Source organism: Spermophilus citellus, assembly GCF_964194105.1.
Source record: "Spermophilus citellus genome assembly, chromosome: 13".
Classification (NCBI taxonomy): domain Eukaryota; kingdom Metazoa; phylum Chordata; class Mammalia; order Rodentia; family Sciuridae; genus Spermophilus; species Spermophilus citellus.
Window position 1 is genome coordinate 63804378 of NC_138193.1, and position 15450 is coordinate 63819827.

A 15450-nucleotide genomic window follows, 5' to 3' on the forward strand; every position below is an offset into this window, starting at 1 on the left:
TATTCAAAATGTAAATAAAGTATTGTGACTTAAAAAAATGGTGGTACTAAGGATTGAACCCAGGACCTTGTACAGTTAGACAAGTGTTCTACTACTGAGCTATACTTCCAGCTGAACAGTAAGAGAGTTTGATAACCATCAAAAGAAAACAGACTGGGAGTGGAAAAGAAACACCATTCATCATAGTAACATGACTTGTGGCACCACAGTAAAAGGGCCTGTCAATGTTTCCACTGTAAACTGCATTTTTTGAGGGTTACAGCATTGCTGGCACAGATCCCTTAGCACTATACTTACATACAAAAAGTGTCATCCTGGAACATATATAGTATAGATTTGTAATAAGTTTTACTGTTCCCTAAGTAGTAATCATCACAAACTTTAGGAACTAGAAACTTTAAAAAAGTCCTTAACAATTACACCCATGTACATACACAGAGAGAAGCCATTAAGAGCTGATGGAAAACAATCTTCTAATATTTGCATAAAGATTTTATAGGGATCAAGATAGGATGGCAGAAAATAATGCCTTGAAGCATTAGTGTATGAGGAAAAAATATATACACACACATACATGAAGACTATTGCTATTGAGTTTTCAGTGATTTAGGATTAACTCAGCAAATTCAGAAGGAATTTGACATAAAAATCCTCATACTTGCTCTATCTTTGCCACCGATGTCCTTCTCCAGCTATTGCTATTCTCGTACCTGACACCTCCTCATCTTGTTGCATGATCCACTGAGGGTCCTACTTTCTTACTACAGCTTCCTGTCATGAGAAATGCCTAGTAGTCTAGGCCACCATTCAGGCTGTCTCCTTCCCTGTTACCTCAGGATTCAAGTTCTTCAATGTCGAACAGGTGGTTCTTTAAACCCACTGTTGCTCAAGTTCTAGGAACCTAGGACTCAAGTTTAGGATAACTGTTAGTATTAGTTATATTTTGAATTAATAGGTTTTTTTTTGTGTTAGTCTGCTCTGTGAACACTTATAACAGGGTTTCTTTTGGAAAATGTATTATGAGTTATAAATAAACCTCACAAATCATTTATAATTGAGGAGATCCAGAATTACCATATGATGTACAAATTCCAATCCTAGGTATATATCCAATAAGACTGAAAACAGATTCAAACTGATATTTATACACAAATGTTCATAGTAGCTCAAAAGTAGAAACAACCCAACTGTACATCAACAGACGAATAGATAAATGTGATATATATATATGCATTTTTATATAAAGATGTGTGTGTGTGTATATATATAAATTTATTTATATATATAAATTTATTCAACCATTAAAAGGAATGATAAACTGGCATATGCCACAACATGGATGAACCTTGAAGACATTAGGTTAAGTAGCCAAACCAAAAGTCAAATATTATTTAATTCCACTTACATGAAACATCTAGAATAAAGTTAATTCAGAGACAGAAAGTAGATTAGAGTTTCTCTAAGGATCAGAGGAGGAGGAAATGGAGAATTACTGCTTAATGAGTATAGAATTTGTGGTGATGAAAAAGCTCTAGACACGTATAGTGGTGGTGATCACATAACATTGTAAATGTGCTAAATGCTGTAGAGTTGTATGGTTTCAACTAGTATAATAATTTTATGTATTTGACTTTAAAATCAGTAAAAAGATTGAATATAATCAGTTACCTATAAATATATCAAATCTTAAATAGCAGATAAAATACAAAAGACATGGTAGGGAAAGAGACCTGAGTAAATAGTTAGAAAACCTAAAAACCCAAGATCAAACCCTGACTCTGCCTTTACTAATGAGGTTCTCTTAAATGATTCTGTCCTTTGGACTAAGGAATACAATAGTTTCCATGGAGTTCTAGGGTCAATTTATAGCTTATGATTGTTTTTCAGATTATAAACTATCTAAGGTTGAAATGAGCCAAATGAAAGCTTCACTAGTGATGTGTGGGTTGGGATGGAAAACTTGAGTCTATTTTGATTGAAACCCTTAATAAATCAAGCTCCACGTGTGAAATAAGAAAAGGAAATTGCATTTCTAACTTTTTTTTACTAGTGGCACAAGGTTTCTTGAATAGTAACATCTGATTTATTTAATATAATCAAGGAAGGCAGTCTACTTCCATTTGTTAAAAAATCAAAACAAACTTAACACCAAAAAGAAATCTGTCTCCTTAAAATGTTTAAAGGAAAATAACTTAAGAATGTATTACAGAAATTATATTATCTGGTATTTCCTTTTTTTTTTTTTTTTTTGGTACCAGGAATTGAATCCAGGGGCACTTAAGCACTGATCCAAAGCCCAGCCCTTTTTATTTTTTATTCTGAGACAGGATCTCACTAAGTTACTGAGGCTACCTTTGAACTTGGGATCTTCCTGCCTCAGCCTACAGAGCTGCTGGGATTATAATGTGGTATTTACATTTTTATATAGCTAACATAGCTAATATTTTAAAAACTCTTCATAAATCAAAGGAAAAAATTCAAATATAAAGCAATATATTCGTTTATGGATCCATGTTGCATCTATACAATGTATATATTCATGGGCAAGACTGGGCATCCATGTACCTTGTTAAGGGAATAATAAACATAGTTTAGGTAATCTGACACAGTGGGAAGGTTCCAGTACAATAGGATTCTGGTAACTGAATTCTACTCCAAGGTGTTCCAGTTGGTCTATATAACCTTGAGCATTTGCTGTACCTCAGTCTCCTTACTTGTACAATGACAAGATTAGGTAACAACTTTCCTAGAAAAAAGTTTTTAAAAAACTTAAGCAGTAGAAACTTTTCTTTAAACTAATTGTTTCAAGAAGCCCACTATTTCAAATAAATACACTCAAGCCACTCTCTTTAAAGTAAGAGAAGGAATTCAGATGTATGTCGGCTTTCTGCTCCCTATTTTCCTGGCAGCTCCTAGGTGCCTCTGAAGAAGCTTTGGCCCTCCAAAGAACATGTCTAAAATGTACTGGGCCAGAAAAACCTAAGACCCTTTCCTGTAGTATGTTTTTATTTCAGTAATATATGTATTTTCATATGTCTCACATAAATGTTTACTTCTGGAGTTCTTTCATTATAAATATATTTTTGGAAAACAGAAGAAAAAGTTCAAGAAAGTATTTCTATCCTAAATTATGCTATTCTAGTTTAATGCTGCCACAATTAAAGCAATTAATTATAGAAATAGATTTTTTCCTAGTTAATTGCTTCTTTTGACCTTTTTTCAATTTGGTATGAATTATTTCAATTTATTTCGCATTTAATTTTTTTTGTAGGAGCAGAATTTTAAAGAAACATGCGTGCGCACATACACACAGACACACACACACACAGTATTCTTTTCCAATAGCTTACTGTGCTCTTAGATCTATTCAATCATCATTGGCAATCAGCATTAAATGACAATCTACCCTCTGGTTAGGAGCTAACTTGCTGCTCTAACCTATCTTTACAAACCTTGCTATATATACCTTAATCCTTTCAAATGCAACTGTGACACAAAGTATTACAGACTTTTAAAAACCTGTTCTCTTGAAAAAAATTGTGGAGCATCAGTAACCAGATAGTATTCTCAAATTTCAGTGATCTAGTCCATGGAGCCATCCCCTATGCACAGTGCTCTGTTTCATGCAGTACATGGCTTTAGCTGGCCAAATCTTTTTTTTTTTTTTTTTTTCCCAATGAATCAGTAGAACAGTAAAGATCTTACTTTTTTTTTTTTTTTAAACCAGTAGCATATCAATGAGGCACAGATGTGTATTCCAACTCTGCATGGATGAGCACACTGTTCAATAGTGCTGGCTCACACGGTATCAGGGCGAGTTATCACTTCCCATGAAGGCACTCTTATCACCAGGGCCCAGAGAGGTGGCTGCAAATCGCAGCCTTTTTATTTTCAAGGCAGTTTTGCTGAACATTCAGGCTTCAAAGATTCACACTTCCAAAACTCTATAAGAGTTTGTGAACGCTCAATTTGCCAAAACTGTTTACAGTGTAATTGGGCACCGTACCTGTGTCCATGAGATAGCGAAGGCGCTTCTCTACCAGCGCGGCACGGGTGTCAATTTGCTTTTGCTCATTCTCTAGTGCTGCCAATTCTCCTACAACATACTGACTGGTGTCTTTGAACCCTTTCTGTTAACGAGAACAAACAGGAAGGAAAAAAAAATCACTTGTAAGTTGCATTTTTCCTTTCTACAAACACTTAGTAAAGCACTTACCTAGAGAACCAAATACACCCATAGTATTACCCCTTAGTAGCAAAAAGCAACTCCATCCCTGTGATTTAGGAATTTTTCATGTGTTATATATACCAAACTTTTGTAAATAGAGAACATTTTAGCTTTAGTATTATACTTATAATTTCACACCCAGAGTTGCAAGATTTAAAAAGTGAATACTAAGTTTAAAAATTATCCTTAGAGTTAAGTCAGAATTATTTAGGAATGGACAAGGACAGCAGAGAACTTTCCCTTTGGTGACTACTAAAGAAAAGAAGAGGAAAAAAAGTGTAATATGCAAAAATAGAGCTTTACTAAAAAATTGATCTTTAAAATAATCATTCTGAGAGAAATCAGAGTTGCTCTATAAAACATAAAATTAAAAAGATTTTTTTGCTTTTATTGGGACTATAGTTTTAAAACATGATAAAAGAAGATGCAGTATCTCCAGTTTTCCTACCAGTAGCTTCTGTATTTAAACATGTCATTCTCTTGATTGTTACTAATTCTTATAAGCTGTAAATTCTAACCTGACAGGTGGTTTCAAACCTTGCTACACAGGGTTTAATGCAACTAGTATACTAATTTGATTAATCTTCTATTTAGCCAAATTTGGATTTCAATTCAAAAATTTACTTTACCATTCATGTTAAAATTGTTTTCTTAAAAGTTTTATTTGAAATATAGCAGCTCTATTAGAAAGAGTCAATATAGTAAAAATTTTTATTTTTATATTAGAAATTTAAGTCATTATGGGTTGGATTATTATTTATGGTATTGCCACAAAATGGATTAAATATGAGCTCCCTTTGGAACACCTGTTTACTTTTTTACTTTTCTAGAGCTAAGAAGCCTAAGCAACTGAGAATAATTAAAGAACTGCTTAAGTGATTATGCTCACTACCACCACTGTTATTATCAGCACTTATAACATTATTTATTCATTGAGATAAATGTGTAAAATCTTCTGTCACATGCCTAGAAGCATATTAATCTCTAAGACACAATGAGAAATTATCTTTTGGCATTCCTTAAGCAAGAAGCACAATCAAGAATTATGTTAATTATGAGCATATTGTGGAATTTTCATAATCAATAAACATATCTAACGCTAATAATAGCTTGACACCTTCTAAACTAGTAAATTATTTGTACTTACATGTAAAATCAATTTATACCAACTAATTGTTAAATTGATTATGGGAGTTCACCAATATAAAGGTGAAATATTTTAAGAAATCATAAAACTGATAACTTCTCAAGATAATTTCATTTTAAAAAGTCACTGTGTTTTAAAAAGATCCATAAAAAATGAATATACTTCAATTTCAATATGAAATGGAATGGAAAAATTACAACAGAATAAATGATAATGATAACTTTAAAATCTGGAATGATTTAGTGACAGCAGAACAGTTTCAAAAGGGACTTTTCCTATTTTTCAGTCCTATCCAAAGAGAAAAAACAAACATGGTAGTTTTTCAAGACAATACGAATAACAAAAATATAAGAAAATAGAAGTGATAAGCAACATACAAACTTCATTGCTTTAGCTGATTAGTTAAAAATAGTAATTAATTTCATTACCAGATTTCTTTAGTGTGACTATATGCTATACTCAAGTATTCCATAACTTAAAAGCTATACTAAATACTTGGGATATATAAATGATATTCTATGTACTTAGACCTTTCCAGGTCTTCTAAAGGTGAATAACTGAAAATGAGAAGTTTTTAGAATTCTAAAATGCAGTTGGTAATTCTGAGTGCATTTATAGGGCTTTTAAAATCCCACAAAGACTATTTTAACAATAAAAATAATGAAAATGTTTAGACAAACTGTAGATAATAAGAAAGTACCATTAAAGAGAGCTATGTTTCCAGACAAAAATTCAAGTTAAAACTTGTTCTTCCTGCCTCTGTCCTGCAGCTGTCCATCAAAAGCAGCTTTCTCCCTGCGGTCTATCAAATATTTCCCTCACAAATCAATTTTACACATGATCAGCCCATACCCCTACTGAGCTGAACCTCCCCGTTAATTAAGTGAAGAAATTACCATATATATTATATTAATGCAAACATCATTCAGCTAGTAATTCACGGCTGATCTGGATAATGGAAAGGTTGAACACCCATTAACCCAAGCCAACAAAATGGGTTGGCTGAGAAATTCTAGCAGGTCTCATGTGACTTTTCCCTCTAACTGCAGCTCTGCGGTATCTGCTATTGTAATAATTAAAATCCTCCCGGTAGATCAATACTGGAATCTCTTTATGGGAAGTGCCCTGATGGAAATGTCTCAAGGAAACTGGGGCTGTGGAACTCTGAAAAATTCATTTTTTTTTTATCTGACAATTATCACCACACTGCAGACTAATTCAACAGCGCACCCCTCTCACTCTGCTTTGAATGCACTGGAGATTGACATCTTAAAAAACCTAACATCTCATTTTAACAAATAAAGGCACTATTTCCACATACAGTTTGGAATTATCAGCAATCATGAAACCACACAAAAAATTAATATACATTAAGCACTTCATCTTCTGATGGCTTCCTCTGAGTTTCAGTTATCGCTGCCTTCTCCTCATTTCCTTTCTTTGTATCTTCCTGTATTGATCTCTGCCTTTTCATCTCTTAAAAAAAGGGAAGAGACATGTAAAATTATTATAAAGCTTGATATTTGTGTATTGAAATGTGGATTTACATTATCAGCTTCATAATATGTGTGTGTGTGTATATATGTATACACACACACATATGTATGTATGTGTATAACTACTACTAAATCATAAGATTGGAAACATTTTAAAAAGTGTTCCTACCTGGTCTATTCTCAACATATTGACTGAAAGACTGAAGCTGAGTTTTTCTGACTGTAGAATCCTTATTGAACAAAACAGGATTTTTAAAACGTTCTGTTGCTTTTTGTAATCGCTCAGTCCGGAGATCTTCTGTGCCATTCTAAAAGTAAAACAACAAATTGTATGAAAATACTAATCATATAAACATGAAATTACACATTAAGATGGCAACTTTTATTAATTTAAGACAATAATGCTGACTTAGAACCTTCAGAAACTCTTTGAAGAAAAGGGATTTTAAAATACTCTAAATAGCTCAACTACAAGTTCAACTGCCTGTAATAAAAAATTTGGGATTTAGTCCAAATAGTCCAAATCCTTGATAACTTTGATACATTAGATACTAAGAACTCTTGTGTCTTCTGGTGATAGGTATCATTTGAAAGCCCCGTTGCCTCCTATTTCCTCTACTATTCTGCCCCTTCGATTTGTACAGTCCTAAGACTTGTTTGACAAGAAAAAATAGTTTCTAATTTTATGCCCATTGAGATAAACCACTAATGCTGGATGAAGGCTAAAAGGTAGGATTATAATACTACCCCACTGAACTGCATTTCATCAGCTATAACTTTCCAAAGCCAGATTTGTAAGTAAGCCCTTTACAGCTAAGGAAACTACAATTATCTCTTCTGGAGCTTCCTATGTTAATACTGGTAACAAATTCAAATGGTTCTATCAACAAGAAATATCCCAGAAGACTGAACCACTGCAGTGTGTGGAAGCTGCAGATACCGAGGTGCTGTGTACCAAACAAATATTTCATTTTATACCTAATCTTTTATTATTTTTATTAAGTGTTTTGAAAGTAAATAGGGAAAGGCTAAGATGCATGACTAATAGCTAAGCCTGCTGAATGCTGAAACTGGTTATCAAAAGCAACCAAGACTTTGCCCTTCCTCTGCATTGAGACAATCAGTAATGAGGGAGCCCTCCAATGGCCTATTCTCTAGCCTCAAGGAGGCCTGGGATACAGAATCCTCAAGGGAAGGTAACAGTTTATCCTTTTCCACAAACAGAATGCCTCATTTATAAATGTGTAAACTGCATTTTATTACAAAAATAAAAACCCAAATCAATGCTGAAAAGCTTCAAGAGAATAGATGGACTCTATATGTTTTTTATAAATACCATTTTCAAAATCTTAGGTAAAAAGATTCATATAAAGGCAATCTTTTTAAAGCATACCTTTTGTTGGAACAACTTTAAAAATTACTACATAAGCTTTTTGTAAAGCAAACCAATTTCATGTATGTAGATGATTAAACCATAAGAAGAAAAACACCTCTCTTTTCTTTTCTAAAAGTTATCTGATATAGTTCTTGTAGTATCATCTTTAAAATAGCCTTCCTAGCAGTTAGGATACAAATAAGTTTGGATTTCTTTTTGATTTTTTTAAGAAAAAATGTGAATTTTACTGTTATTATAGTAACTATCCAATAGTGTAAAACTGAAGTCTTTACCAAAATAAACAAACACAGCTAAATTTTTTTAGGCCTGGCAACATGCTAAAATATCAGTGTGATTAGCCAGTAAATCCCATCTTAAGAAACCTTTTTATGACTAGGGACTTCTGCCACTTTACAAATGTATTCCTCTAAACCCACTAATTCAGTTAGCCTTTTCAATCCATTGTATTATTCTTAGGCCAGCTTCATTCTGCATTAAATCCACTGCAGAAAGCTAAATTGAACGCAAAAAATCAGACCTGATCCAGGCTTCCTTTTGTTCAAAGATAGAGACCAAAAGTCCTCTGTTGCTGCCACACACTTTCATCACCAATTTATAGAAACCGACAATATAGGGGAAAAGCAATGAAAGTCATTGTTTTGGGACTTCAAAGCATCTCTGTGTCAGGGGAAGGAAATCCTTTCAGTCAGCAGGGCAATCCCCATAGTCCGCAGGTGGGTGAAAAGTTATACAGGACTGAAAGTGCCCTAAAGCTAGAAAAAAATATTAATGATACATTGTGAGGAAAAGGAGGGAATGTGTGGATGGGGATAATATAGATAATGACAATATTCTTATAATGTGGCATTTTGGCTAAAATGCAATATTAGGTAAGATTCAAAATGGCACAAAAGCATCTTCAGGTATGATGAATTCTTATAAATAATGTAAATTCTAGTTCATTTAAACAGAAGAAAAGTTGAAGATGATAGAAAAGTATTCTACAATCTTCTAGGCAACATTTTTCTTAGCAAAATATGAATACATACAGAACTCAAGAATTGTTTCTATGTACTCTCTACTTTTACTAGAAATAGCAATTAAAAGAAGGAGTTTCTCTGAAAAACAGTATATAAGCACTGATTATCATATTGATGTTCAATTTATTGGCTAGTTAGTAAAAATTTTTATAACTTAATGAGAACAATTTGATAAAAAATTGTTTTTAGAATTACTAATAGGGCATTATGTAAAATTGTGGATGTGTAACCGACGTGATTCTGCAATCTGCATTTGGGGTAAAATTGGGGGTTCATAACCCACTTCAATCTAATGTATGAAATATGATATGTCAAGAGCTTTGTAATGTTGTGAACAACCAATTAAAAAAAATATTTTAATAAACATTTTTAGATATTACGTAGCAGAAAAAAAATTGTTTTTAGGATTATAAGGTATCAGTAGAAACCAGAATATATGGATATTAAGCCAAATATTAAATAAGTAAGATTACCTTAATTTCTTGTTCTGAGCTCTCAGTTCCAGCTTTCTGGGCAGCATTGGAGAATGAATTTGCCACCTGTGGTTGAGCTTCTAGGAGCTTCTTCAGCTTCAAGTCCACCAACTTACTATTTTGTTCTGTTAAATACGCAAAGATCATGAATAACAAATGAGATGTATTTAGATGTGTAGGCTACCAACTTTAGGTGACAGCATAAAAACATTACTGTATTTAAAAAAAAAAAAGAAAAGGACATTAGGGGTGCAAGGTAACACATCACACTAGACACATGCAGACCTCTGTGTGTGAGTGTGTGTGTGTGTGTGTGTATGTGTGTGCGTCTGTGTATACACACACACATACACACTTCACTCTCACAAATCATTTCCCTTAAGGAATATAGTCAACATATCTAAGGATACCTAAGTTATACTACAGTTTAATAGCTATGCTTACCTGAAAACTTAAGGTATATGTGATACATAAATAAGTAACTGTATAGATTATATACAATAAAAATAACAAACTAGATATTTCAAAGAAGAGATACATTTGATTTTAAATTATATGATTTTACTATTTCTTTAAAATATGTTAAATGTATACATATAATATCATATTAAAATAAGTTTTTAACATAATCCCAGTCACATACACACTGTTAGAATATAATATTTAAGTGTGTACATACGTACCCAGCATTAACACAGGGAATATGTTTTAAAATACCTTCTACTTAGTTGGCAGAAATATAACAAATATTGTCATTTCTGGAATGTATTAAATATAGACAGAAGCTTAAGCAATTTCAAATTATTATCAATAATTACATTAATCTTTAATAATGAAATAGTTCAGTAGAAACACAAATATTTCTATTCTGACAAAGTCACACAAAACAATTCTTTAATAAAATGGTTGTAAAAGACATGTCGACCATTTGATGAGTGATATTTTTCATACAGATTAATAACTTTTCTAATTATAATACTCTTAATAAATGGTATTATCATACTTTCATGCAAATTGATAAGTTTATATTGCCAGGCTTCTTTTTTAAACAATATCTGATGAACTATGGTCAAATCAAGATAAAGATTAAGCAATGTATTATTAAAACACTATGACTTTTATATACAAGTTAAGAAAAGAATTTTGGGGAAAAAAGCAAGTATAAAAATCATAATATACTCTCCATGCTTCCAGATTCTAGGTTGCATTCCTACTTCTTATTGCCATAAAATAAACCACAGATCTCAACTGGGAAGCACATGCTAATACTTATCAGAATGCTTAAGAGCTGTAAACAATATATTAGTTAAGTCCAAACAAGAGGATTGAGATGTGTTTTCTTTTTTGGCATAAAGTAGGAAGAGAATTTTGCCCTACTCTGGTATTGGGGATTGAACTCAAGGGTACTCTACCACTGAGTTTTATCCCCAGTCCTTTTTGTTTTTTATTTATTTATTTATTTTTTTAAAGAGAGAGTGAGAGAGGAGAGAGAGAGAATTTTTAATATTTTATTTTTTAGTTCTCGGCAGACACAACATCTTTGTTGGTATGTGGTGCTGAGGATCGAACCCGGGCCGCACGCATGCCAAGCGAGCGCGCTACCGCTTGAGCCACATCCCCAGCCCTGTTTTTTATTTTGAGACAGGGTCTCATTAAATTGCTAAGGCTGGCCTTGAACTTGCAATCCTCTTGCCTTACCCTCTCAAGTTGCTGGGATTATAGATATGAGCCACTGTGCCTGGCTGGAAGAGACCCTTTTGAGAATGCAAGGGTCAAGACTGTTAGGATTGAAATTAACCAGGTTGCAAAAAGTATCCCACAAAGTTGTAATAGCTGAAACTATAAATTCCCCTCACTTTATTTAAGAGATGGTTAATTTTTCCTATCTTCATAATCTATTGTAAAATAAAGATGTGCATTACTTATTGGCATTAATTTTACATTTCCACACATTGTCTGTTAAGGCTTTGATTCTGTACTTATGGATGTCATTAGCAGTTCCGGGATATTATTAGTTTCTAATAAAGCCTTTGGTGGTAGTTGTAATAGTAGGGTAGGCAAACAACAACAAAAGTGTTTTCATAAAGCAACAATCAAACCTATCCAACTTCTACAGTAGTTAACAAAGAAGTAAAAGGTCATTCTAATTTTGGGTTAAACATTTGAAAAATATCCTTAAAATATCAAATTCTCTTGGACTTGCACAATTATAAACATACTGACCTCTATCTAGCATTTAATACTGGGTCATGAAAGAGCTTCTGATAAAAGGGCCTGGATCATCTCAAGTGCTCCTTACAGTTAGGAAAATCCTGGTCAAATGTTTCTTGGAAAAGTAATAGCATGATTTCAAACAGGGGAAGGAGCAGGTAAGCTTTGCAGAGGCATGCTAAAGGTGGGAAAAGGAATGCCTGCTGTCATTCCCTTTAGCTTTTATAGGAAAGATAATTATCAAGAACTTTGTCTCCTCATCTTTAAATCTAAAGATATTACCAAAGAGTTTTTTTTTGCCATAAGAATTCAATTCAATAAGTATTTATGGAACCCCTTGGGTATACAAAGTTTTGGATTGTTACTTGCTGCTGGCTTATAAAGGCAATGCAGATAGAACACTAACCTATTATTAGAAACCATTAGAACTTATCTTTATATTTGAAACAAGAACTTACAAAGATCAATTGCCACTGACTTACTGATGAGATTAATTTAGTAGTAGTCTACATGATTAGTTTTCAGTGTCATATTGTAGTCAGTTAAGTATGTATAAAGTAATTAATTTAAACATTTAAACTAAGCATAACATTTTCAAAACAATATTATAACAAGGACTATCAATTCGCAATTGTCAGAAAAATCTGATCTATGTTTTAGATTTACATTTGGATTATTCCATATATATCATATAACAGCACACCAAATATTTAAGAAGGAAAGAAAATCAGTTATCAAACACTTATAAACTGTTTCATATAAAACATAAGAGTGAATCTTGGTAATAAGAGAACATAAGCTATAATTTGTTATTTTAATGTTATTTCTATTTTAACATTCAACTTAAAACAAAATAATGTAAAATTAATGGAAGGTAGATTTAGCTAAATGACTTATCATATAAAACATAATAAAACTATAAAATGAACCTAGTATTATTGAGATAATAAAAATATAACCATAAATTTTGCCATGCAGCAGGACACAAAACAATTTGAAATTACCGGGCGAATCAAGGTCACTTTCTAAGTTAGTAAGTTCATCTCCACCTCCTACAACAAAGCCTTCAGGAATCTCCTCGTTAGTATCTATCTCAATATTATCATTTTCATCTGTAGGAACATGTAGCAATAATGTTAGTTATTATTTATATTTTATGTAATTTGTCCAAAACATGAAATAAGAAAAACCAGTATTTCAATAACAGTTATTCAAATTGAGGTCTCACACAGATAAGCAAGTTAAGAAATTAGTTTTAAGTCACTTTTTCACTATTGGATTAACATTTGTATTTTACATTCTTATGTCAAACATGAATTATCACATTAAAGCAGATGCAAAGGTTTTGACAATTTGCCACATGCTGTCTCTGAATCACTGAGTCCTTGTATTTTAAAGTGTAATCTAATCATAATCTCTCATAATAGCACACAAAAATAAGTTGATCTGATGAAGAAGTCATCAAACAGTATTTCTAAATTTCATTTTTAATCATTTATTTGCTATCGATGCATCAAGACATTATTTCTTATAAACTTGTACTATATTTAAGCCATTTTATGAAGATTTGACTGATTTTGTACTAATGAATATTGTCATAAAGAAGCAATATGAATAAAGGGTAAAACCAGAATACAGTGCCTTTATACAATGGAAGGTTCAAAAACAAGGAAGGCAAAACATCTTGGAAGAGTAAAAATTGAGAAAAACTATTTTTCAAAATTGAGCACAAATGAAAGAGGAAGTCTCCCACTATTGTTTTATATCCTTACTAAAATATTTTAGGTCATAATTAACAATGTCATTTTAAAAAAACATTTATTTTTTAGTTATAGTTGGATACAATATCTTTATTTTATTTTTATGTGGTGCTCAGGATGGAATCCAGTGCCTCACTTACACATTGCTAGGCGAGTGCTCTACCTCTGAGCCACAATCCCAATCCAACAAAGTCATTTTTTAACATTATGAGTTCCTACTATTTATCTTTTCTCTCCAAATCCTAATGATAAAATTGGTTAATTTTGAATTCTATACATTTGGAAAGGCATAGTAATGATCTGATTTACATATTAGAAGTTTAACTTTAAATTCTGTTGTTGACAGGAAATGGAGTTTCTGAAGAAATGGCTGTCTAGCCCTGGGAGGTGAAGAATTCCCCTAATACTCTGTATCATATTTTTTAAATTGGGTAATTTTTATTAATAAGATATTCCAAAGATTTTTTTTCAAATTGAGAAATTCCAAAATTTCATAGTTTTGGTTTAATCCCCCAACTTTAATCCTTTCTGAAATGTACATCTTTATATGTGACTTTGCATTCCCAAATAAATATTTACTAAAATATTAATATTGCTAATAATAGTTAACATTTATTGCAGACTTCCCATCTAATGTGTAAGCCATTTAGAAAAGACAAAATAACAAAGAAAAATGATTGAAAAATCATTTTCCCAGAGGGGAAAAACCGTAGAGATGAAAATATTGGAAAATGTTTTCAAACATATAATTAAGGCATTATATCTGGCTATGTATCTTTTCTGATAAACTATGCTTAGCACAATTAGTTGTGCTCACTTTCATAAAAGTGAGCATCTTCAATCTCACTGTTCTAAAAAATTCTTTAATTTTATAGTTTAGCAAATGAATTAAAAAACATTTCCTGAGTGCTAAAATGGTGTTCAAAATGCTTAGATCAGCACTGTGCTTTAGAAGATTAAGTAGCTTTCAAACAAAGTTTCTCATCGTAACCATTTATGAAATATGTATAATTTATTAATAGTAATGTAATCACTGGAGTGCCTTTTATAAATTAGAAGTTGTTTTAATATTTTTCCTATATCATTCTTGCTTATATTTTCATGTACCACCTTCTTTTTCTTCATTTTTTTTTTAAAATAGGGATTGGACCCATTTTTAAAAAACATTTTTTAACACTTTTTCTTTTCTTTTTTTTTTTAGTTGTAGGTGGACACAATACCTTTATTTTATTTTTATGTGGTGTTGAGGCTCAAACCCAGTGCCTCACACATGGTAGGCACAAGCACTCTTTCTTTGAGCCACAACCTCAGCTCTCATATGCCTCCTTCAGTGAGAGAAAAAAGTGGTTTAAAAACTGTTCAGGGGGAGTAAACTATTCATGTGACATCACGCTTCATGTAACATTGCTGACTTATGTGTGGACTGGAGAACAAAAAGGCTAGAGGCAGGAAATCCAGGATGGAAACTGTTATAACTTCAGGCAAGTAGTATGGAGAGTTAAACCTAGAATAAAAGAATTGGGAGTAGATATGACATGATTTGAAAATCAACTAAATACTGGATTGTAGAGAAGGGATGTTGAACAGACATCACAATTTTCAGCCTGAGTGATTAAAATGTTAGCATGCTATGAAAAGAAATAGTTAAGTTTGGATATGTGTACTTTCAGGTTCCAGGAATATGTAGAAAATTGTGCCTCCTTTCATTATCCACTTACAT

General features: G+C 32.2%; 1 protein-coding gene across 8 annotated transcripts in view; it reads right to left on the bottom strand.

Moving 5' to 3' along the window:
* The window catches only part of EHBP1 (EH domain binding protein 1), a 310375-nt gene that overhangs the window by 42114 nt on the left and 252811 nt on the right, over window positions 1–15450 (bottom strand). For all 8 annotated transcript variants that reach the window (XM_081264220.1, XM_081264222.1, XM_081264221.1 and 5 more), the window contains 4 exons: window positions 9760–9884; window positions 7041–7179; window positions 6745–6851; window positions 4007–4130 (listed from right to left, as the gene is read on the bottom strand). In XM_081264220.1, the coding sequence (XP_081120346.1) occupies window positions 4007–4130; window positions 6745–6851; window positions 7041–7179; window positions 9760–9884 (495 nt within the window). The remainder of the gene's footprint in view (window positions 1–4006; window positions 4131–6744; window positions 6852–7040; window positions 7180–9759; window positions 9885–15450) is intronic.